Genomic DNA, 25,000 nt, shown 5'->3' with positions numbered 1-25,000 from the left:
AGGAACAGACAACGACCCACGTGACTGGGCAGCATAGGGAAGGAACAGACGATGACCCACGTGACTGGGCAGCATAGGGAAGGAACAGACAACGACCCACGTGACTGGGCAGCACAAGAGGGGAACAGACGACCCACGTGACTGGGCAGCATAGGGCAGGAACAGACAGCGACCCACGTGACTGGGCAGCATAGGGAAGGAACAGACAGCGACCCACGTGACTGGGCAGCATAGGAGGGGAACAGACGACCCACGTGACTGGGCAGCATAGGAGGGGAACAGACGACCCACGTGACTGGGTAGCATAGGAGGGGAACAGACGACCCACGTGACTGGGCAGCACAGGAGGGGAACAGACGACCCACGTGACTGGGCAGCACAGCAGGGGAACAGACGACCCACGTGACTGGGCAGCACAGGGGAGGAACAGACGACCCACGTGACTGGGTAGCATAGGGAAGGAACAGACGACGACCCACGTGACTGGGCAGCATAGGGAAGGATCAGACAACGACCCACGTGACTGGGCAGCATAGGGGAGGAGCAGACAGCGACCCACGTGACTGGGTAGCATAGGGAAGGAACAGACGACGACCCACGTGACTGGACAGCATAAGGAAGGAACAGACGACGACCCACGTGACTGGGCAGCACAGGAGGGGAACAGACGACCCACGTGACTGGGCAGCATAGGGAAGGAACAGACAATGACCCACGTGACTGGGCAGCATAGGGAAGGAACAGACGACGACCCACGTGACTGGGCAGCACAAGAGGGGAACAGACGACCCATGTGACTGGGCAGCATAGGGCAGGAACAGACAGCGACCCACGTGACTGGGCAGCATAGGAAAGGAACAGACAGCGACCCACGTGACTGGGCAGCATAGGAGGGGAACAGACGACCCACGTGACTGGGCAGCACAGGAGGGGAACAGACGACCCACGTGACTGGGCAGCATAGGAGGGGAACAGACGACCCACGTGACTGGGCAGCATAGGAGGGGAACAGACGACCCACGTGACTGGGCAGCATAGGAGGGGAACAGACGACCCACGTGACTGGGCAGCACAGGAGGGGAACAGACGACCCACGTGACTGGGCAGCACAGCAGGGGAACAGACAACCCACGTGACTGGACAGCACAGGGGAGGAACAGACGACCCACGTGACTGGGTAGCATAGGGAAGGAACAGACGATGACCCACGTGACTGGACAGCATAGGGAAGGAACAGACAACGACCCACGTGACTGGGCAGCATAGGGAAGGAACAGACAACGACCCACGTGACTGGGCAGCATAGGGAAGGAACAGACAACGACCCACGTGACTGGGCAGCATAGGGGAGGAGCAGACAGCGACCCACGTGACTGGGTAGCATAGGGAAGGAACAGACGACGACCCACGTGACTGGACAGCATAAGGAAGGAACAGACGACGACCCACGTGACTGGGCAGCACAGGAGGGGAACAGACGACCCACGTGACTGGGCAGCATGAGGAAGGAACGACGACCCACGTGACTGGGCAGCACAGTTAGGGAACAGACGACCCACGTGACTGGGCAGCATAGTGAAGGAACAGACAGCGACCCACGTGACTGGGCAGCATAGGGAAGGAACAGACGACGACCCACGTGACTGGGCAGCATAGGGACGGAACAGACAGCGACCCACGTGACTGGACAGCATAGGGAACAGACAGCGACCCACGTGACTGGGCAACATAGGAGGGGAACAGTCGACGACCCACGTGACTGGACAGCATAGGGAACAGACGACGACCCACGTGACTGGGCAACAAAGGGAAGGAGAAGACGACGACCCACGTGACTGGGCAGCATAGGGAACAGACGACGACCCACGTGACTGGGCAACAAAGGGAAGGAGAAGACGACGACCCACGTGACTGGGCAGCATAGGGAAGGAACAGACAGCGACCCACGTGACTGGGTAGCATAGGGAAGGAACAGACAGCGACCCACGTGACTGGGCAGCATAGGGAAGGAACAGATGACGACCCACGTGACTGGGCAGCATAGGGAAGGAGCAGACGACCCACGTGACTGGGCAGCATAGGGAAGGAACAGACGACGACCCACGTGACTGGGCAGCACAGGGAAGGAACAGACGACAACCCACGTGACTGGACAGCACAGGAGGGGAACAGACAATGACCCACGTGACTGGGCAGCATAGGAGGGGAACAGACGACGACCCACGTGACTGGGCAGCATAGGGAAGGAACAGACAACGACCCACGTGACTGGGCAGCATAGGGAAGGAACAGACAACGACCCACGTGACTGGGCAGCATAGGGGAGGAGCAGACACCGACCCACGTGACTGGGTAGCATAGGGAAGGAACAGACGACGACCCACGTGACTGGACAGCATAAGGAAGGAACAGACGACGACCCACGTGACTGCGCAGCACAGGAGGGGAACAGACGACGACCCACGTGACTGGGCAGCATAGGGAAGGAACAGACAGCGACCCACGTGACTGGGCAGCGTAGGGAACAGACAGCGACCCACGTAACTGGACAGCACCGGAGTGGAACAGACGACGACCCACGTGACTGGGCAGCATAGGAGGGGAACAGTCGACGACCCACGTGACTGGGCAGCATAGGGAACAGACAGCGACCCACGTGACTGGGCAGCATAGGGAAGGAACAGCAACGACCCACGTGACTGGGCAGCAAAGGGAAGGAACAGACAGCGACCCACGTGACTGGGCAGCATAGGGAAGGAACAGACAGCGACCCACGTGACTGGGCAGCATAGGGAAGGAACAGACGACGACCCACGTGACTGGGCAGCATAGGGAAGGAACAGACAGCGACCCACGTGACTGGGCAGCATAGGGAACAGACAGCGACCCATGTGACTGGGCGGCATAGGGAAGGAGCAGACGACGACCCACGTGACTGGGCAGCACAGGAGGGGAACAGACGACCCACGTGACTGGGCAGCATAAGGAAGGAACAGTTGACGACCCACGTGACTGGGCAGCACAGGAGGGGAACAGACGACCCGCATGACTGGGCAGCATAGTGAAGGAACAGACAGCGACCCACGTGACTGGGCAGCATAGGGAAGGAACAGACGACGACCCACGTGACTGGGCAGCATAGGGAAGGATTAGACAGCGACCCACGTGACTGGGCAGCATAGGGAACAGACAGCGACCCACGTAACTGGACAGCACCGGAGTGGAACAGACGACGACCCACGTCACTGGGCAGCATAGGAGGGGAACAATCGACGACCCACGTGACTGGGCAGCATAGGGGAGGAACAGACGACGACCCACGTGACTGGGCAGCATAGGGAACAGACAGCGACCCACGTGACTGGGCAGCATAGGGAAGGAACAGACAACGACCCACGTGTCTGGGCAGCAAAGGGAAGGAACAGACAGCGACCCACGTGACTGGGCAGCATAGGTAACAGACAGCGACCCACGTGACTGGGCAGCATAGGGAACAGACAGCGACCCATGTGACTGGGCGGCATAGGGAAGGAGCAGACGACGACCCACGTGACTGGGCAGCATAGGGAAGGAACAGACAGCGACCCACGTGACTGGGCAGCATAGGGAAGGAACAGACAGCGACCCACGTGACTGGGCAGCATAGGGAAGGAACAGACGACGACCCACGTGACTGGGCAGCATAGGGAAGGAACAGACAGCGACCCACGTGACTGGGCAGCATAGGGAAGGAACAGACAGCGACCCACCTGACTTGGCAGCATAGGGGAGGAGCAGACAGCGACCCACGTGACTGGGCAGCATAGGGAAGGAACAGACAGCGACCCACGTGACTGGGCAGCATAGGGAAGGAGCAGACGACCCACGTGACTGGGCAGCATAGGGAAGGAGCAGACGACGACCCACGTGACTGGGCAGCATAGGGAACAGACAGCGACCCATGTGACTGGACAGTATAGGGAAGGAACAGACAGCCACCCATGTGACTGGGCAGCATAGGGGAGGAGCTTTACTATCATGCTACTTGAAGTATATTGTGTCACTTTCTCACAGCGTCAAGGGACAGCAGAATTATTATCTATGTCTTCTTTGTCTCTCTCAGAGAGAGACAGAGAATAAGGAGAGGATGAAGAAAAGAGAGAGACAGGAGAATAAGGAGAGGATGAAGAAGAGAGAGAGAGAGAGAATAAGGAGAGGATGAAGAAGAGAGAAAGAGAGATAATAAGGAGAGGATGAAGAAGAGAGAGAGAGAATAAGGAGAGGATGAAGAAAAGAGAGAGACAGAACAAGATACATAATAAAGAGAGTGTGAGGAAAACAGACTAAGGGAAGAGAAGGAGAGAGAGGGGAGATGAGTGAGACAGGAGGAGAGAGAGACAGGAAGAGAGAGGAGACTAGTGAAACAGGAGGAGAGGAGATGAGTGAGACAGGAGAGAGAGACAGGAAGAGAGAGGAGATGAGAGAGACAGGAAGAGAGAGGAGATGAGAGAGACAGGAAGAGAGAGGAGACTAGTGAAACAGGAGGAGAGGAGATGAGTGAGACAGGAGAGAGAGACAGGAAGAGAGAGGAGATGAGTGAGACAGGAGGAAGAGAGGAGATGAGTGAGACAGGAGAGAGACAGGAGACTAGTGAAACAGGAGGAGAGGAGATGAGTGAGACAGGAGAGAGAGGAGACTAGTGAAACAGGAGGAGAGGAGATGAGTGAGACAGGAGAGAGAGACAGGAAGAGAGAGGAGATGAGTGAGACAGGAGGAAGAGAGGAGATGAGTGAGACAGGAGAGAGAGAGACAGGAAGAGAGAGGAGACTAGTGAAACAGGAGGAGAGGAGATGAGTGAGACAGGAGAGAGAGACAGGAAGAGAGAGGAGATGAGTGAGACAGGAGGAAGAGAGGAGATGAGAGAGACAGGAGGGAGAAAGCAGTTTGGTTTATTTGCTCTTTCTGCCTTTTTGAGTCTGGCTAATTGTGGATCTCATTAAAAATGGTGTCAGGGAGGAGGAGGAGAGGAAAGGGGGAGGAGAGGAGGAGAAGAGCAGCGCTGTGGGCCTGATGCACAAGGCCTGCCGTGCAGAACGCCTAATCCTAGCCCCGCTCCCTCCTCTCTCCTCTCTCCTCCATCATTCCCTCCACCACTCAGGGTCCTGTTAATTCAGACCTGGGCTGAGGGAGGGAGACTGCCCCTTCCACCACCGCCTGCCTGCCTGCAAACTTTCCAAACTCCATCACCATAGCCTCCTTTAATTAGCTAGCGTTAACCAGCCACCCGCGCTCCACGCTCGCTCGCACGCGCTCTCGCCACACATCACAGAAACCAAATTAAAAACTGAAAGTGCTCTCCCTCTCTTTTTCCTTGAGTCTTTCTCTCTCTCGCTTTTCTCTCTCTCTTTCTTTCGCCTGTTATTTTTCGGTCTCTCCCTCTTTTTCCTGTTACTCTCTCTTCCTCCCTCTGTTTCTGCCTCTCTCTCTTTCTCCTTCTCTCCCTCCCCTCTCTCTCCTTGTCTTTCTCTCTTCCTCCCTCTGTTTCTACCTCTCTCTCTTCTCCTTCTCTCCCTCCCCTCTCTCTCCTTGTCTCTCTCTCTTCCTCCCTCTGTTTCTGCCTCTCTCTCTTCTCCTTCTCTCCCTCCCCTCTCTCTCCTTGTCTCTCTCTCTTCCTCCCTCTGTTTCTGCCTCGCTCTCTTTCTCCTTCTCTCCCTCCCCTCTCTCTCCTTGTCTCTCTCTCTTCCTCCCTCCATTTCTGCCTCTCTCTCTTCTCCTTCTCTCCCTCCCCTCTCTCTCCTTGTCTCTCTCTCCTCCTACCACTAAGTGTCAGAGAACGGGTGGGAGGGAAGGAGACTCTCCTTGTCTCTCTCTCTCCTCCTACCACTAAGTGTCAGAGAACAGGTGGGAGGGAAGGAGACTCTCCTTGTCTCTCTCTCCTCCTACCACTAAGTGTCAGAGAACGGGTGGGAGGGAAGGAGACTCTCCTTGTCTCTCTCTCCTCCTACCACTAAGTGTCAGTGAATGGGTGGGAGGGAAGGAGACTCTCCTTGTCTCTCTCTCCTCCTACCACTAAGTATCAGAGAACGGGTGGGAGGGAAGGAGACTCTCCTTGTCTCTCTCTCTCCTACCACTAAGTGTCAGAGAACAGGTGGGAGGGAAGGAGACTCTCCTTGTCTCTCTCTCCTCCTACCTCTAAGTGTCAGAGAACAGGTGGGAGGGAAGGAGACTCTCCTTGTCTCTCTCTCCTCCTACCTCTGTCAGAGAACAGGTGGGAGGGAAGGAGACTCTCCTTGTCTCTCTCTCCTCCTACCACTAAGTGTCAGAGAACAGGTGGGAGGGAAGGAGACTCTCCTTGTCTCTCTCTCTCCTCCTACCACTAAGTGTCAGAAAACGGGTGGGAGGGAAGGAGACTCTCCTTGTCTCTCTCTCCTCCTACCACTAAGTGTCAGTGAATGGGTGGGAGGGAAGGAGACTCTCCTTGTCTCTCTCTCCTCCTACCACTAAGTATCAGAGAACGGGTGGGAGGGAAGGAGACTCTCCTTGTCTCTCTCTCCTCCTACCTCTAAGTGTCAGAGAACAGGTGGGAGGGAAGGAGACTCTCCTTGTCTCTCTCTCCTTGTCTCTCTCTCCTCCTACCACTAAGTGTCAGAGAACGGGTGGGAGGGAAGGAGACTCTCCTTGTCTCTCTCTCCTCCTACCTCTAAGTGTCAGAGAACAGGTGGGAGGGAAGGAGACTCTCCTTGTCTCTCTCTCCTTGTCTCTCTCTCCTCCTACCACTAAGTGTCAGAGAACGGGTGGGAGGGAATGAGACTCTCCTTGTCTCTCCCTCCTCCTACCTCTAAGTGTCAGAGAACAGGTGGGAGGGAAGGAGACTCTCCTTGTCTCTCTCTCCTCCTACCACTAAGTGTCAGAGAACAGGTGGGAGGGAAGGAGACTCTCCTTGTCTCTCTCTCCTCCTACCACTAAGTGTCAGAGAACGGGTGGGAGGGAAGGAGACTCTCCTTGTCTCTCTCTCCTCCTACCACTAAGTGTCAGAGAACAGGTGGGAGGGAAGGAGACTCTCCTTGTCTCTCTCTCCTCCTACCACTAAGTGTCAGAGAACGGGTGGGAGGGAAGGAGACTCTCCTTGTCTCTCTCTCCTCCTACCACTAAGTGTCAGAGAACAGGTGGGAGGGAAGGAGACTCTCCTTGTCTCTCTCTCCTCCTACCTCTAAGTGTCAGAGAACGGGTGGGAGGGAAGGAGACTCTCCTTGTCTCTCTCTCCTCCTACCTCTAAGTGTCAGAGAACGGGTGGGAGGGAAGGAGACTCTCCTTGTCTCTCTCCTTGTCTCTCCCTCCTCCTACCTCTAAGTGTCAGAGAACGGGTGGGAGGGAAGGAGACTCTCCTTGTCTCTCTCTCCTCCTACCTCTAAGTGTCAGAGAACAGGTGGGAGGGAAGGAGACTCTCCTTGTCTCTCTCTCCTCCTACCTCTGTCAGAGAACAGGTGGGAGGGAAGGAGACTCTCCTTGTCTCTCTCTCCTCCTACCACTAAGTGTCAGAGAACAGGTGGGAGGGAAGGAGACTCTCCTTGTCTCTCTCTCTCCTCCTACCACTAAGTGTCAGAAAACGGGTGGGAGGGAAGGAGACTCTCCTTGTCTCTCTCTCCTCCTACCACTAAGTGTCAGTGAATGGGTGGGAGGGAAGGAGACTCTCCTTGTCTCTCTCTCCTCCTACCACTAAGTATCAGAGAACGGGTGGGAGGGAAGGAGACTCTCCTTGTCTCTCTCTCCTCCTACCTCTAAGTGTCAGAGAACAGGTGGGAGGGAAGGAGACTCTCCTTGTCTCTCTCTCCTTGTCTCTCTCTCCTCCTACCACTAAGTGTCAGAGAACGGGTGGGAGGGAAGGAGACTCTCCTTGTCTCTCTCTCCTCCTACCTCTAAGTGTCAGAGAACAGGTGGGAGGGAAGGAGACTCTCCTTGTCTCTCTCTCCTTGTCTCTCTCTCCTCCTACCACTAAGTGTCAGAGAACGGGTGGGAGGGAATGAGACTCTCCTTGTCTCTCCCTCCTCCTACCTCTAAGTGTCAGAGAACAGGTGGGAGGGAAGGAGACTCTCCTTGTCTCTCTCTCCTCCTACCACTAAGTGTCAGAGAACAGGTGGGAGGGAAGGAGACTCTCCTTGTCTCTCTCTCCTCCTACCACTAAGTGTCAGAGAACGGGTGGGAGGGAAGGAGACTCTCCTTGTCTCTCTCTCCTCCTACCACTAAGTGTCAGAGAACAGGTGGGAGGGAAGGAGACTCTCCTTGTCTCTCTCTCCTCCTACCACTAAGTGTCAGAGAACGGGTGGGAGGGAAGGAGACTCTCCTTGTCTCTCTCTCCTCCTACCACTAAGTGTCAGAGAACAGGTGGGAGGGAAGGAGACTCTCCTTGTCTCTCTCTCCTCCTACCTCTAAGTGTCAGAGAACGGGTGGGAGGGAAGGAGACTCTCCTTGTCTCTCTCTCCTCCTACCTCTAAGTGTCAGAGAACGGGTGGGAGGGAAGGAGACTCTCCTTGTCTCTCTCCTTGTCTCTCCCTCCTCCTACCTCTAAGTGTCAGAGAACGGGTGGGAGGGAAGGAGACTCTCCTTGTCTCTCTCTCCTCCCACCTCTAAGTGTCAGAGAACGGGTGGGAGGGAAGGAGACTCTCCTTGTCTCTCTCTCCTCCTACCTCTAAGTGTCAGAGAACGGGTGGGAGGGAAGGAGACTCTCCTTGTCTCTCTCTCCTCCTACCACTAAGTGTCAGAGAACAGGTGGGAGGGAAGGAGACTCTCCTTGTCTCTCTCTCCTCCTACCTCTAAGTGTCAAAGAACAGGTGGGAGGGAAGGAGACTCTCCTTGTCTCTCTCTCCTCCTACCACTAAGTGTCAGAGAACAGGTGGGAGGGAAGGAGACTCTCCTTGTCTCTCTCTCCTCCTACCACTAAGTGTCAGAGAACGGGTGGGAGGGAAGGAGACTCTCCTTGTCTCTCTCTCCTCCTACCACTAAGTGTCAGAGAACAGGTGGGAGGGAAGGAGACTCTCCTTGTCTCTCTCTCCTCCTACCTCTAAGTGTCAGAGAACGGGTGGGAGGGAAGGAGACTCTCCTTGTCTCTCTCTCCTCCTACCTCTAAGTGTCAGAGAACGGGTGGGAGGGAAGGAGACTCTCCTTGTCTCTCTCCTTGTCTCTCCCTCCTCCTACCTCTAAGTGTCAGAGAACGGGTGGGAGGGAAGGAGACTCTCCTTGTCTCTCTCTCCTCCCACCTCTAAGTGTCAGAGAACGGGTGGGAGGGAAGGAGACTCTCCATGTCAAACATCAGTTGTTTTATTTTTGTTTTCTTTTGAGTCCATGTATTCATACAGCAGGATTGACCTTTTCTGTTTGATATTGTTTTATTGTTTGTGTTGATTTAGTTTTGTCCCGTCGGGAGGCTTAATGTAATATGTGTTTTCATGTTTTGTTTTTGTTTAGTTTTTATTCTTTATCTGTAGCTGTTGTCACGGCAGCGATGCCTGAACAGAGCTGTGAATTATCTGGTGATGGCTCTGCTTCAGTTAGTCTGTAGAGACAGACAGACAGGTACACAGACAGGTAGACACACAGACAGGTACACAGACAGACACACTTAAGTGGGGCCTGCTGTGTTTTCACAACACATTAACATGTCCTTACCTTCTCTAGGGAACCAGCATGGCTTCACATAACCATTAACATGCACTAACATAGAAATACTGCTCTCTTTCCCTCTCTCTCTCCTTCCATCTTTATTTCCCTCTCTCTCTCCTTCCATTTTTCTTTCCCTCTCTCTCTCCTTCCATCTTTCTTTCCCTCTCTCTCCTTCCATCTTTCTTTGCCTCTCTCTCTCCTTCCATCTTTCTTTCCCTCTCTCTCTCCTTCCATCGTTCATTCTCTTTCTTTGCCTCTCTCTCCTTCCATCTTTCATTCTCTCTTTCTTTGCCTCTCTCTCATTTTCTCTTTCTTTCCCTCTCTCCTTCCATCTTTCTTTCCCTCTCTCTCTCCTTGCATCTTTCTTTCTCTCTTTCTTTCCCTCTCTCTCCTTCTATCTTTCTTTCTTTCTCTCTTTCTTTGCCTCTCTCTCTCCTTCCATCTTTCATTCTCTCTTTCTTTCCCTCTCTCTCTTCTTCCATCTTTCTTTCTCTCTTTCTCTCCCTCTCTCTCTCCTTCCATCTTTCTTTCCCTCTCTCTCTTCTTGCATCTTTCTCTCCCTCTCTCTCTCCTTCCATCTTTCTTTCCCTCTCTCTCTCCTTGCATCTTTCTTTCTCTCTTTCTTTCCCTCTCTCTCCTTCCATCTTTCTTTCTTTCTCTCTTTCTTTCCCTCTCTCTCTCCTTCCATCTTTCTTTCTCTCTTTCTTTCCCTCTCTCTTGATCTTTCTCTCTCGCTCCATCTTTCTCTGTCTCTCTCTCTGTCTCCCTCTCTGTCTCCCTCTCTGTCTCCCTCTCTGTCTCTCTTTCTGTCTCTCTCTCTGTCTCTCTTTCTGTCTCTCTCTCTGTCTCTCTCTCTGTTTCTCATCTGTAGATGTGTTGGATGGAGATGCAGGTGATGATAATGGGGGTGAGGAGGAGGAGGGGGGGAGAGATGAGGAAGATCACCATGATGAAACTGTGACAGAGGCTACTGCGGTAGATACTAACCCTCCTGAGGCCCCTCCGACCTCCTCCACCATCCAGGGGCATCAGGAGTCTACTAACCCCAGCTCTGAGCTAACCTTTCTGGGTAAAGGGACCACCACTAACTGGCTGTGTGCTGGAGCTTCTTGCTTGTTCGTTTGCTCTCTCTGTTTTGTCGGTCTGTAACTCACCCCTCGTGTGCACGACTCCACTTTCCCCTTTGACCTCTGCTTCTCATTGGCTTGAGTCATGGCTAGCTGGGATCCCATTGGCCTGTAGCAGATTCTAAAGTTCTGAGACTGGCTTTGTTTGTTTTTCTATTCCTGTACAATTTTATTAAAACTAGTAATTAAAAAAACAACTGCAAAAAGTTATCCCTAGACAATAAAAACAATCATATCTTGAGAAAAGCATTTGTGAAATGTTTTCAGAGGTAAGTTAATTACTTTTTTTTCCCCAGCGTTTTTGCGTCCCTGTTCTGCCAATAGGAGATAGGCAGTAAAGGGTTAAAGAAAACAGAAAGGAAGGAGAACATGAAAACAGAACAATAAACAGTGTGTCTTTGAAGCAGCAGTATCTCCGCTATTTGTTTTCTCTGTGGGTTTTGTCTTTTTCCTCACGACTCGTTTAATTTCACTAGTTTTCTGGTGATGAAGACCTTTGTCACAGAGACGGTCGTTATGAAGAGGGAGAGGTTGTTGTGATGCTTCGCTCTACAGCTGCGTTGCAAATGGCTCCGTCCCCTAAGTAGTGCAGAGCCCAAAGACCCAGGGCTGTGGTCAAAACTACCTACAACCAGTGCACTACCTAGGGAATAGGGTGCCATGTGGGACAGACACTACTTGTTGATAAACCGCCTGTTTCAAGAGGTGCCAGATAAAACATCCTCGACAGGACACTCTACTGAGCACTTCACCTAAACAGCACTTCATAACAGGCTTCCCTGATGTATCTGCTACCCCAATATATATATGCTACCCTAATATATATCTGGTAGACTAATATATATCTGGTAGACTAATATATATCTGGTAGACTAATATATATCTGGTAGACTAATATATATCTGGTAGACTAATATATATCTGGTAGACTAATATATATCTGGTAGACTAATATATATATGCTACCCTAATATATATCTGGTAGACTAATATATATCTGGTAGACTAATATATATCTGCTACCCCAATATATATATATGCTACCCTAATATATATATGCTACCCTAATATATATCTGCTACCCTAATATATATCTGGTAGACTAATATATATCTGGTAGACTAATATATATCTGCTACCCTAATATATATCTGGTAGACTAATATATATCTGGTAGACTAATATATATCTGGTAGACTAATATATATCTGGTAGACTAATATATATCTGGTAGACTAATATATATCTGGTAGACTAATATATATCTGGTAGACTAATATATATCTGGTAGACTAATATATATCTGGTACCCTAATATATATCTGGTAGACTAATATATATCTGGTAGACTAATATATATCTGGTAGACTAATATATATCTGGTACCCTAATATATATCTGGTAGACTAATATATATCTGGTACCCTAATATATATCTGGTAGACTAATATATATCTGGTACCCTAATATATATCTGGTAGACTAATATATATCTGGTACCCTAATATATATCTGGTAGACTAATATATATCTGGTAGACTAATATATATCTGGTAGACTAATATATATCTGGTACCCTAATATATATCTGGTAGACTAATATATATCTGGTACCCTAATATATATCTGGTAGACTAATATATATCTGGTACCCTAATATATATCTGGTAGACTAATATATATCTGGTACCCTAATATATATCTGGTAGACTAATATATATCTGGTACCCTAATATATATCTGGTAGACTAATATATATCTGGTACCCTAATATATATCTGGTAGACTAATATATATCTGGTAGACTAATATATATCTGCTACCCTAATATATATCTGGTAGACTAATATATATCTGGTACCCTAATATATATCTGGTAGACTAATATATATCTGGTAGACTAATATATATCTGGTAGACTAATATATATCTGGTAGACTAATATATATCTGGTAGACTAATATATATCTGGGAGACTAATATATATCTGGTACCCTAATATATATCTGGTAGACTAATATATATCTGGTAGACTAATATATATCTGGTAGACTAATATATATCTGGTAGACTAATATATATCTGGTACCCTAATATATATCTGGTAGACTAATATATATCTGGTACCCTAATATATATCTGGTAGACTAATATATATCTGGTACCCTAATATATATCTGGTAGACTAATATATATCTGGTACCCTAATATATATCTGGTAGACTAATATATATCTGGTACCCTAATATATATCTGGTAGACTAATATATATCTGGTACCCTAATATATATCTGGTAGACTAATATATATCTGGTAGACTAATATATATCTGCTACCCTAATATATATCTGGTAGACTAATATATATCTGGTACCCTAATATATATCTGGTAGACTAATATATATCTGGTAGACTAATATATATCTGGTAGACTAATATATATCTGGTAGACTAATATATATCTGGTAGACTAATATATATCTGGGAGACTAATATATATCTGGTACCCTAATATATATCTGGTAGACTAATATATATCTGGTAGACTAATATATATCTGGTAGACTAATATATATATGCTACCCTAATATATATCTGGTAGACTAATATATATCTGGTAGACTAATATATATCTGGTAGACGAATATATATCTGGTAGACTAATATATATCTGCTACCCCAATATATATATATGCTACCCTAATATATATATGCTACCCTAATATATATCTGCTACCCTAATATATATCTGGTAGACTAATATATATCTGCTACCCTAATATATATCTGGTAGACTAATATATATCTGGTACCCTAATATATATCTGGTAGACTAATATATATCTGGTAGACTAATATATATCTGGTAGACTAATATATATCTGGTAGACTAATATATATCTGGTAGACTAATATATATCTGGTAGACTAATATATATCTGGTACCCTAATATATATCTGGTAGACTAATATATATCTGGTAGACTAATATATATCTGGTAGACTAATATATATCTGGTAGACTAATATATATCTGGTAGACTAATATATATCTGGTAGACTAATATATATATGCTACCCTAATATATATCTGGTAGACTAATATATATCTGGTAGACTAATATATATCTGGTAGACTAATATATATCTGGTAGACTAATATATATCTGGTAGACTAATATATATCTGGTAGACTAATATATATCTGGTAGACTAATATATATCTGGCAGACTAATATATATCTGGTAGACTAATATATATCTGGTACCCTAATATATATCTGGTAGACTAATATATATCTGGTACCCTAATATATATCTGGCAGACTAATATATATCTGGTAGACTAATATATATCTGGTACCCTAATATATATCTGGTAGACTAATATATATCTGGTAGACTAATATATATCTGGTACCCTAATATATATCTGGTAGACTAATATATATCTGGTACCCTAATATATATCTGGTAGACTAATATATATCTGGTACCCTAATATATATCTGGTAGACTAATATATATCTGGTAGACTAATATATATCTGGTAGACTAATATATATCTGGTACCCTAATATATATCTGGTAGACTAATATATATCTGGTAGACTAATATATATCTGGTAGACTAATATATATCTGGTACCCTAATATATATCTGGTAGACTAATATATATCTGGTAGACTAATATATATCTGGTAGACTAATATATATCTGGTAGACTAATATATATCTGGTAGACTAATATATATCTGGTACCCTAATATATATCTGGTACCCTAATATATATCTGGTAGACTAATATATATCTGGTAGACTAATATATATCTGGTAGACTAATATATATCTGGTAGACTAATATATATCTGGTAGACTAATATATATCTGCTACCCTAATATATACAGTGCCTTGCGGAAGTATTCGGCCCCCTTGAACTTTGCGACCTTTTGCCACATTTCAGGCTTCAAACATAAAGATATAAAACATTTTTTGTGAAGAATCAACAACAAGTGGGACACAATCATGAAGTGGAACAACATTTATTGGATATTTCAAACTTTTTTAACAAATCAAAAACTGAAAAATTGGGCGTGCAAAATTATTCAGCCCCTTTACTTTCAGTGCAGCAAACTCTCTCCAGAAGTTCAGTGAGGATCTCTGAATGATCCAATGTTGACCTAAATGACTAATGATGATAAATACAATCCACCTGTGTGTAATCAAGTCTCCGTATAAATGCACCTGCACTGTGATAGTCTCAGAGGTCCGTTAAAAGCGCAGAGAGCATCATGAAGAACAAGGAACACACCAGGCAGGTCCGAGATACTGTTGTGAAGAAGTTTAAAGCCGGATTTGGATACAAAAAGATTTCCAAAGCTTTAAACATCCCAAGGAGCACTGTGCAAGCGATAATATTGAAATGGAAGGAATATCAGACCACTGCAAATCTACCAAGACCTGACCGTCCCTCTAAACTTTCAGCTCATACAAGGAGAAGACTGATCAGAGATGCAGCCAAGAGGCCCATGATCACTCTGGATGAACTGCAGAGATCTACAGCTGAGGTGGGAGACTCTGTCCATAGGACAACAATCAGTCGTATATTGCACAAATCTGGCCTTTATGGAAGAGTGGCAAGAAGAAAGCCATTTCTTAAAGATATCCATAAAAAGTGTCGTTTAAAGTTTGCCACAAGCCACCTGGGAGACACACCAAACATGTGGAAGAAGGTGCTCTGGTCAGATGAAACCAAAATTGAACTTTTTGGCAACAATGCAAAACGTTATGTTTGGCGTAAAAGCAACACAGCTGAACACACCATCCCCACTGTCAAACATGGTGGTGGCAGCATCATGGTTTGGGCCTGCTTTTCTTCAGCAGGGACAGGGAAGATGGTTAAAATTGATGGGAAGATGGATGGAGCCAAATACAGGACCATTCTGGAAGAAAACCTGATGGAGTCTGCAAAAGACCTGAGACTGGGACGGAGATTTGTCTTCCAACAAGACAATGATCCAAAACATAAAGCAAAATCTACAATGGAATGATTCAAAAATAAACATATCCAGGTGTTAGAATGGCCAAGTCAAAGTCCAGACCTGAATCCAATCGAGAATCTGTGGAAAGAACTGAAAACTGCTGTTCACAAATGCTCTCCATCCAACCTCACTGAGCTCGAGCTGTTTTGCAAGGAGGCATGGGAAAAAATCTCAGTCTCTCGATGTGCAAAACTGATAGAGACATACCCCAAGCGACTTACAGCTGTAATCGCAGCAAAAGGTGGCGCTACAAAGTATTAACTTAAGGGGGCTGAATAATTTTGCACGACCAATTTTTCAGTTTTTGATTTGTTAAAAAAGTTTTAAATATCCAATAAATGTCGTTCCACTTCATGATTGTGTCCCACTTGTTGTTGATTCTTCACAAAAAAATACAGTTTTATATCTTTATGTTTGAAGCCTGAAATGTGGCAAAAGGTCGCAAAGTTCAAGGGGGCCGAATACTTTCGCAAAGGCACTGTATGTGTTATGTATTTGTGAGTACCTGTTATGTATGTGTGAGTACCTGTTATGTATTTGTGAGTACCTGTTATGTATGTGTGAGTACCTGTTATGTGTGTGTGAGTACCTGTTATGTATTTGTGAGTACCTGGCCATCTGAGACGGGCAAAGTTTTGGACGCCTTCACCCAGGCTCTCTGCCCGACCCTGATAAGTGTGTGTGGAGAGAGGGTCACACATGAAATGGTCTCCCTCCTGCCCTTTCATCTCCTCCAGCCCAGTGCTCAGCCCTGGCAGGACACCCCCGAGAGAGAGTGTGTGTGTGTGTGTGTGTGTGTGTGTGTGTGTGTGTGTGTGTGTGTGTGTGTGTGTGTGTGTGTGTGTGTGTGTGTGTGTGTGTGTGTGTGGACGTGTGTGTGTGTGGACGTATGTGTGTGTGTGTGTGTGGACGTATGTGTGTGTGTGTGTGGACGTATGTGTGTGTGTGTGGACAAGACCAGCACTGTGATTACCAGGCCTGACAAGTGGAGCTGGAAGAGAGAGAGATGGAGTGGTACAGAGAGGGAGGTTTGGAGAGACAGAGTGAGATAAACACCGTAGGGAAAGAGAAGGAGGGAAGGAAAGAGGGAAGGGAGAGGGAAGGAGGGAAGGAAAGACGGAAGGGAGAGGGAAGGAAAGACGGAAGGGAGAGGGAAGGAGGGAAGGAAAGAGGGAAGGGAGAGGGAAGGAGGGAAGGAAAGACGGAAGGGAGAGGGAAGGAGGGAAGGAAAGACGGAAGGGAGAGGGAAGGAAAGACGGAAGGGAGAGGGAAGGAGGGAAGGAAAGAGGGAAGGGAGAGGGAAGGAGGGAAGGAAAGACGGAAGGGAGAGGGAAGGAGGGAAGGAAAGAGGGAAGAAAAGACGTAAGGGAGAGGGAAGGAGGGAAGGAAAGACGGAAGGGAGAGGGAAGGAGGGAAGGAAAGACGGAAGGGAGAGGGAAGGAAGGAAAGAGAGAAGGAGGGAAGGAAAGAGAGAAGGAGGGAAGGAAAGACAGAAGGGAGAGGGAAGGAGGGAAGGAAAGACGGAAGGGAGAGGGAAGGAAAGACGGAAGGGAGAGGGAAGGAGGGAAGGAAAGACGGAAGGGAGAGGGAAGGAAGGAAAGAGGGAAGGAAAGAGAGAAGGAGGGAAGGAAAGACAGAAGGGAGAGGGAAGGAGGGAAGGAAAGAGAGAAGGAGGGAAGGAAAGATGGAAGGGAGAGGGTTGGGTAAAGAGGAGAGAATGAAGAGATGAGAGGTAGAGAGGCCAAACGACATCAGAACACAATTTGTACAGCTGTGCCCATCCTGTGCTGTGTTGGCCAGACTGGAGAGGGTCTCAGCCAGACCAGGTGTGTGTCTTCATCGTCCATCAGGGATCTCTGTCTTTCTCTCTTCTCCACCTCTCCCCACCCATCTCTCTCCCACTCTCTTTCTCTCTTCTCCACCTCTCCACACCCATCTCTCTCCCCCTCTCTTTCTCTCTCCTCCACCTCTCCCCACCCATCTCTCTCCCCCTCTCTTTCTCTCTCCTCCACCTCTCCCCACCCATCTCTCTCCCCCTCTCTTTCTCTCTCCTCCACCTCTCCCCACCCATCTCTCTCCCCCTCTCTTTCTCTCTCCTCCACCTCTCCCCACCCATCTCTCTCCCCCTCTCTTTCTCTCTCCTCCACCTCTCCCCACCCATCTCTCTCCCCCTCTCTTTCTCTCTCCTCCACCTCTCCCCACCCATCTCTCTCCCCCTCTCTTTCTCTCTCCTCCACCTCTCCCCACCCATCTCTCTCCCCCCTCATCTCTCTCCCCCCTCCATCTCTCCACCTCCCCCACATCTCTCTCCCCTCATCTTTCTCCCCCTCAATCTCTCTCCCTCTCTCTCTCTCTCCCCCTCCACCTCGCCCCTCATCTCTCCTCCTCCACCTCTCCCCCCCTCCACCCCTCCACCTCTCCCCCTCCATCTCTCCCCTCCATCTCTCTAGTCTGATAGTTCTATTCCAGTATGTATACTCAGTGTCACACCCCTCTCTCCCCCTCCATCTCTCTCTCCCTCCATCTCTCCCCCTCCATCTCTCCCCCTCCATCTCTCTCCCCCTCCATCTCTCTCCCCCTCCATCTCTCCCCCTCCATCTCTCTAGTCTGTTAGTTCTATTCCAGTATGTATACTCAGTGTCACACCCCTCTCTCTCCCTCCATCTCTCCCCCTCCATCTCTCCCCCTCCATCTCTCCCCCTCCATCTCTCTCCCCCTCCATCTCTCTCCCCCTCCATCTCTCCCCCTCCATCTCTCCCCCTCCATCTTTCCCCCTCCATCTCTCTCCCCCTCCATCTCTCCCCCTCCATCTCTCTCCCCCTCCATCTCTCTCCCCCTCCATCTTTCCCCTCCATCTCTCTCCCCCTCCATCTCTCCCCCTCCATCTCTCTCCCCCTCCATCTCTCTCCCCCTCCATCTCTCCCCCTCCATCTCTCTAGTCTGTTAGTTCTATTCCAGTATGTATACTCAGTGTCACACCCCTCTCTCCCCCTCCATCTCTCCCCCTCCATCTCTCCCCCTCCATCTCTCTCCCCCTCCATCTCTCTCCCCCTCCATCTCTCTCCCCCTCCATCTCCCCCCCTCCATCTCTCCCCCTCCATCTCTCCCCCTCCATCTCTCCCCCTCCATCTCTCTCCCCCTCCATCTCTCTCTCCCTCCATCTCTCCCCCTCCATCTCTCTCCCCCTCCATCTCTCTCTCCCTCCATCTCTCCCCCTCCATCTCTCTAGTCTGATAGTTCTATTCCAGTATGTATACTCAGTGTCACACCCCTCTCTCCCCCTCCATCTCTCCCCCTCCATCTCTCCCCCTCCATCTCTCCCCCTCCATCTCTCCACCCCTCCATCTCTCCCCCTCCACCTCTCTCCCCCTCCATCTCTCTCCCCCTCCATCTCTCCCCCTCCATCTCTCTAGTCTGATAGTTCTATTCCAGTATGTATACTCAGTGTCACGCCCCTCTCTCCCCCTCCATCTCTCTCCCTCCATCTCTCCCCCTCCATCTCTCCCCCTCCATCTCTCCCCCTCCATCTCTCCCCCTCCATCTCTCTCCCTCCATCTCTCTCCCTCCATCTCTCTCGCTCCATCTCTCTCCCCCTCCATCTCTCCCCCTCCATCTCTCCACCCCTCCATCTCTCCCCCTCCACCTCTCTCCCCCTCCATCTCTCTCCCCCTCCATCTCTCCCCCTCCATCTCTCTAGTCTGATAGTTCTATTCCAGTATGTATACTCAGTGTCACACCCCTCTCTCCCCCTCCATCTCTCCCCCTCCATCTCTCTCCCCCTCCATCTCTCTAGTCTGATAGTTCTATTCCAGTATGTATACTCAGTGTCACACCCCTCTCTCCCCCTCCATCTCTCCCCCTCCATCTCTCCCCCTCCATCTCTCCCCCTCCATCTCTCTCCCCCTCCATCTCTCTCCCTCCATCTCTCTCCCCCTCCATCTCTCTCCCCCTCCATCTCTCCCCCTCCATCTCTCCCCCTCCATCTCTCTCTCTAGTCTGATAGTTCTATTCCAGTATGTATACTCAGTGTCACACCCCTCTCTCCCCCTCCATCTCTCCCCCTCCATCTCTCCCCTCCACCTCTCTCCCCCTCCATCTCTCTCCCTCCATCTCTCCCCCTCCATCTCTCCCCCTCCATCTCTCCCCCTCCATCTCTCCCCCTCCATCTCTCTCCCCCTCCATCTCTCCCCCTCCATCTCTCCCCCTCCATCTCTCCCCCTCCATCTCTCTCCCCCTCCATCTCTCCACCCCTCCATCTCTCCCCCTCCACCTCTCTCCACCTCCATCTCTCTCCCCCTCCATCTCTCCCCCTCCATCTCTCCCCCTCCATCTCTCTCCCCCTCCATCTCTCCCCCTCCATCTCTCCCCCTCCATCTCTCTCCCCCTCCATCTCTCCACCCCTCCATCTCTCCCCCTCCACCTCTCTCCACCTCCATCTCTCTCCCCCTCCATCTCTCCACCTCCATCTCTCTCCCCCTCCATCTCTCCCCCTCCATCTCTCCCCCTCCATCTCTCTCCCCCTCCATCTCTCCACCCCTCCATCTCTCCCCCTCCACCTCTCTCCACCTCCACCTCTCTCCCCCTCCACCTCTCTCCACCTCCATCTCTCCCCCTCCATCTCTCTAGTCTGATAGTTCTATTCCAGTATGTATACTCAGTGTCACGCCCCTCTCTCCCCCTCCATCTCTCTCCCTCCATCTCTCCCCCTCCACCTCTCCCCCTCCATCTCTCTCCCTCCATCTCTCCCCCTCCATCTCTCTCTCCCTCCATCTCTCCCCCTCCATCTCTCCCCTCCATCTCTCTCTCCCTCCATCTCTCCCCCTCCATCTCTCCCCCTCCATCTCTCTCCCCCTCCATCTCTCCCCCTCCATCTCTCCCCCTCCATCTCTCTCTCCCTCCATCTCTCCCCCTCCATCTCTCCCCCTCCATCTCTCCCCCTCCATCTCTCCCCCTCCATCTCTCTCCCTCCATCTCTCCCCCTCCATCTCTCCCCCTCCATCTCTCTCTCCCTCCATCTCTCCCCCTCCATCTCTCTCCCTCCATCTCTCCCCCTCCATCTCTCCCCCTCCATCTCTCTCTCCCTCCATCTCTCCCTCCCTCCATCTCTCCCCCTCCATCTCTCCCCCTCCATCTCTCTCTCCCTCCATCTCTCCCCCTCCATCTCTCCCCCTCCATCTCTCTCTCCCTCCATCTCTCCCCCTCCATCTCTCCCCCTCCATCTCTCTCCCCCTCCATCTCTCTCCCCCTCCATCTCTCTCCCTCCATCTCTCCCCCTCCATCTCTCTCTCCCTCCATCTCTCCCCCTCCATCTCTCTCTCTAGTCTGATAGTTCTATTCCAGTATGTATACTCAGTGTCACACCCCTCTCTCCCCCTCCATCTCTCCCCCTCCATCTCTCCCCCTCCATCTCTCTCCCCCTCCATCTCTCTCCCTCCATCTCTCCCCCTCCATCTCTCTCCCCCTCCATCTCTCCCCCTCCATCTCTCTCCCCCTCCATCTCTCTCTCCCTCCATCTCTCCCCCTCCATCTCTCTCCCCCTCCATCTCTCCCCCTCCATCTCTCTCCCCCTCCATCTCTCTCCCTCCATCTCTCCCCCTCCATCTCTCTCCCCCTCCATCTCTCTCCCCCTCCATCTCTCTCTCCCTCCATCTCTCCCCCTCCATCTCTCCCCCTCCATCTCTCTCCCCCTCCATCTCTCCCCCTCCATCTCTCCCCCTCCATCTCTCTAGTCTGATAGTTCTATTCCAGTATGTATACTCAGTGTCACACCCCTCTCTCCCCCTCCATCTCTCTCTCCCTCCATCTCTCCCCCTCCATCTCTCCCCCTCCATCTCTCTCCCCCTCCATCTCTCTCCCTCCATCTCTCTCCCTCCATCTCTCTCCCCCTCCATCTCTCTCCCTCCATCTCTCCCCCTCCATCTCTCTCCCTCCATCTCTCTCCCTCCATCTCTCTCCCTCCATCTCTCTCTCCCTCCATCTCTCCCCCTCCATCTCTCCCCCTCCATCTCTCCCCCTCCATCTCTCTCCCCCTCCATCTCTCCCCCTCCACCTCTCCCCCTCCATCTCTCTCCCCCTCCATCTCTCTAGTCTGATAGTTCTATTCCAGTATGTATACTCAGTGTCACACCCCTCTCTCCCCCTCCATCTCTCTCCCCCTCCATCTCTCCCCCTCCATCTCTCCCCCTCCATCTCTCCCCCCCTCCATCTCTCTCCCCCTCCATCTCTCCCCCTCCACCTCTCCCCCTCCATCTCTCCCCCTCCACCTCTCCCCCTCCATCTCTCTCCCCCTCCATCTCTCTCCCCCTCCATCTCTCCCCCTCCATCTCTCCCCCTCCACCTCTCCCCCTCCATCTCTCTCCCCCTCCATCTCTCCCCCCCTCCATCTCTCTCCCCCTCCATCTCTCCCCCTCCACCTCTCCCCCTCCATCTCTCTCCCCCTCCATCTCTCTCCCCCTCCATCTCTCCCCCCCTCCACCTCTCCCCCTCCATCTCTCCCCCTCCATCTCTCTCCCCCTCCATCTCTCCCCCCTCCACCTCTCCCCCTCCATCTCTCCCCTCCATCTCTCCCCCTCCATCTCTCCCCCTCCATCTCTCTCCCCCTCCATCTCTCCCCCTCCATCTCTCTCCCTCCATCTCTCCCCCTCCATCTCTCCCCCTCCATCTCTCTCCCTCCATCTCTCCCCCTCCATCTCTCTCCCCCTCCATCTCTCTCCCCCTCCATCTCTCTCCCCTCCATCTCTCCCCCTCCATCTCTCTCTCCCTCCATCTCTCTCCCTCCATCTCTCTAGTCTGATAGTTCTATTCCAGTATGTATACTCAGTGTCACGCCCCTCTCTCCCCCTCCATCTCTCTCCCCCTCCACCTCTCTCCCCCTCCTTCCTTCTCCCCCTCCATCTCTCCCCCTCCATCTCTCTAGTCTGATAGTTCTATTCCAGTATGTATACTCAGTGTCACGCCCCTCTCTTCCCAAACAGCTTATTCAATCCAGATCACTATCTCCCTCACATATATGTATATATCTTTACTGTGTGTGTTTGTGTGTGTGTGTGTGTGTGTGTTGTGTGTGTGTGTGTGTGTGTGTGTGTGTGTGTGTGTGTGTGTGTGTGTGTGTGTGTGTGTGTGTGTGTGTGCGTGTGTGCGTGTGTGTATATGCCTGCTGACTGAGTTACCCACACTTCTTCTGTGTTACAATATGTTTCAATACTGAGAGCTATATTCTGCATCTATCCATTTGTGTGTGTGTGTGTGTGTGTGTGTGTGCGCGAGTGTGTGTGTGTGCGCGCGTGTGTGCTTGTCCGTGTTTATGTGTATATACAGGGCCTTCAGAAAGTATTCATACCCCTTGACTTATTCCACATTGTGTTGTTACTGAATTCAAAGTGGATTAAATATATATGTTTTTTTTCTCACCCATCTACACACAATATCCCATAATGACAAAGTGAAAATGTGTTTTAGAAATGTTTGCAATTTTATTGAAAATGAAGTACAGAAATATCTAATTGACATAATTATTCACACCGCTAAGTCAATACATGTTAGTCACCCAGCGGTTACAGCTGTGAGTGTTTCTGGGTGAGTCTCTAAGACCTTTCCACGCCTGGGTTGTACAACATTTGCCCATTATTTATTTTTTTAATTCTTCAAGCTCTGTCAAGTTGGTTGTTGATCGTTGCTAGACAACCATTCTCAAGTCTTGCCGTAGATTTTCAAGCAGATTTAAGTCAAAACTGTAACTAGGGGACCTCCCAAGTGGCGTAGCGTCGTTGTCCTGGTTAGGGGAGGGTTTGGCCCAGCGTTGTCCTGGTTAGGGGAGGGTTTGGCCCAGTGTCGTCCTGGTTAGGGGAGGGTTTGGCCCAGTGTCGTCCTGGTTAGGGGAGGGTTTGGCCCAGTGTCGTCCTGGTTAGGGGAGGGTTTGGCCCAGTGTCGTCCTGGTTAGGGGAGGGTTTGGCCCAGCGTTGTCCTGGTTAGGGGAGGGTTTGGCCCAGCGTCATCCTGGTTAGGGGAGGGTTTGGCCCAGCGTCATCCTGGTTAGGGGAGGGTTTGGTCCAGCGTTGTTCTGGTTAGGGGAGGGTTTGGTCTAGCGTTGTCCTGGTTAGAGGAGGGTTTGGTCCAGCATCGTCCTGGTTAGGGGAGGGTTTGGCCCATCGTTGTTCTGGTTAGGGGAGGGTTTGGCCCATCGTTGTTCTGGTTAGGGGAGGGTTTGGTCCATCGTTGTTCTGGTTAGGGGAGGGTTTGGCCCATCGTTGTTCTGGTTAGGGGAGGGTTTAGCCCAGCGTTGTCCTGGTTAGGGGAGGGTTTGGCCCATCGTTGTTCTGGTTAGGGGAGGGTTTGGTCCAGCATCGTCCTGGTTAGGGGAGGGTTTAGCCCAGCGTTGTCCTGGTTAGGGGAGGGTTTGGCCCATCGTTGTTCTGGTTAGAGGAGGGTTTGGCCCATCGTTGTTCTGGTTAGGGGAGGGTTTGGCCCATCGTTGTTCTGGTTAGAGGAGGGTTTGGCCCATCGTTGTTCTGGTTAGGGGAGGGTTTAGCCCAGCGTTGTCCTGGTTAGGGGAGGGTTTGGCCCAGGGTCGTTCTGGTTAGGGGAGGGTTTGGCCCAGGGTCGTTCTGGTTAGGGGAGGGTTTAGCCCAGCGTTGTCCTGGTTAGGGGAGGGTTTGGCCCAGCGTTGTCCTGGTTAGGGGAGGGTTTGGCCCAGCATCGTCCTGGTTAGGGGAGGGTTTGGTCCAGCGTCGTCCTGGTTAGGGGAGGGTTTGGCCCAGCATCGTCCTGGTTAGAGGAGGGTTTGGCCCAGCATCGTCCTGGTTAGGGGAGGGTTTGGTCCAGTGTCGTCCTGGTTAGGGGAGGGTTTGGTCCAGCATTGTCCTGGTTAGGGGAGGGTTTGGTCCATCGTTGTTCTGGTTAGGGGAGGGTTTGGCCCAGCGTTGTCCTGGTTAGGGGAGGGTTTGGCCCAGCGTCGTCCTGGTTAGGGGAGGGTTTGGTCCAGCATCGTCCTGGTTAGGGGAGGGTTTGGTCCAGCGTTGTCCTGGTTAGGGGAGGGTTTGGTCCAGCGTTGTCCTGGTTAGGGGAGGGTTTGGCCCAGGGTCGTTCTGGTTAGGGGAGGGTTTGGCCCAGCGTCGTCCTGGTTAGGGGAGGGTTTGGCCCAGCGTTGTCCTGGTTAGGGGAGGGTTTGGCCCAGCATCGTCCTGGTTAGGGGAGG

General features: G+C 50.7%; 1 protein-coding gene across 1 annotated transcript in view; it reads left to right on the top strand.

The window, feature by feature from the left end:
* Positions 1-25,000, top strand: part of ehbp1 (EH domain binding protein 1) — a 344,316-nt gene that overhangs the window by 226,903 nt on the left and 92,413 nt on the right. The window contains 1 exon segment of the mRNA XM_090217692.1: positions 10,508-10,705. Coding sequence (XP_090073818.1) covers positions 10,508-10,705 — 198 coding nt within the window.

Source organism: Oncorhynchus mykiss, chromosome 23, assembly GCF_057628025.1.
Source record: "Oncorhynchus mykiss isolate SJ-2025 chromosome 23, ASM5762802v1, whole genome shotgun sequence".
In the NCBI taxonomy this organism is placed as follows: domain Eukaryota; kingdom Metazoa; phylum Chordata; class Actinopteri; order Salmoniformes; family Salmonidae; genus Oncorhynchus; species Oncorhynchus mykiss.
The sequence above is the reverse complement of the archived record's forward strand: the minus strand, read 5'-3'. Positions and strand labels throughout refer to the sequence as shown.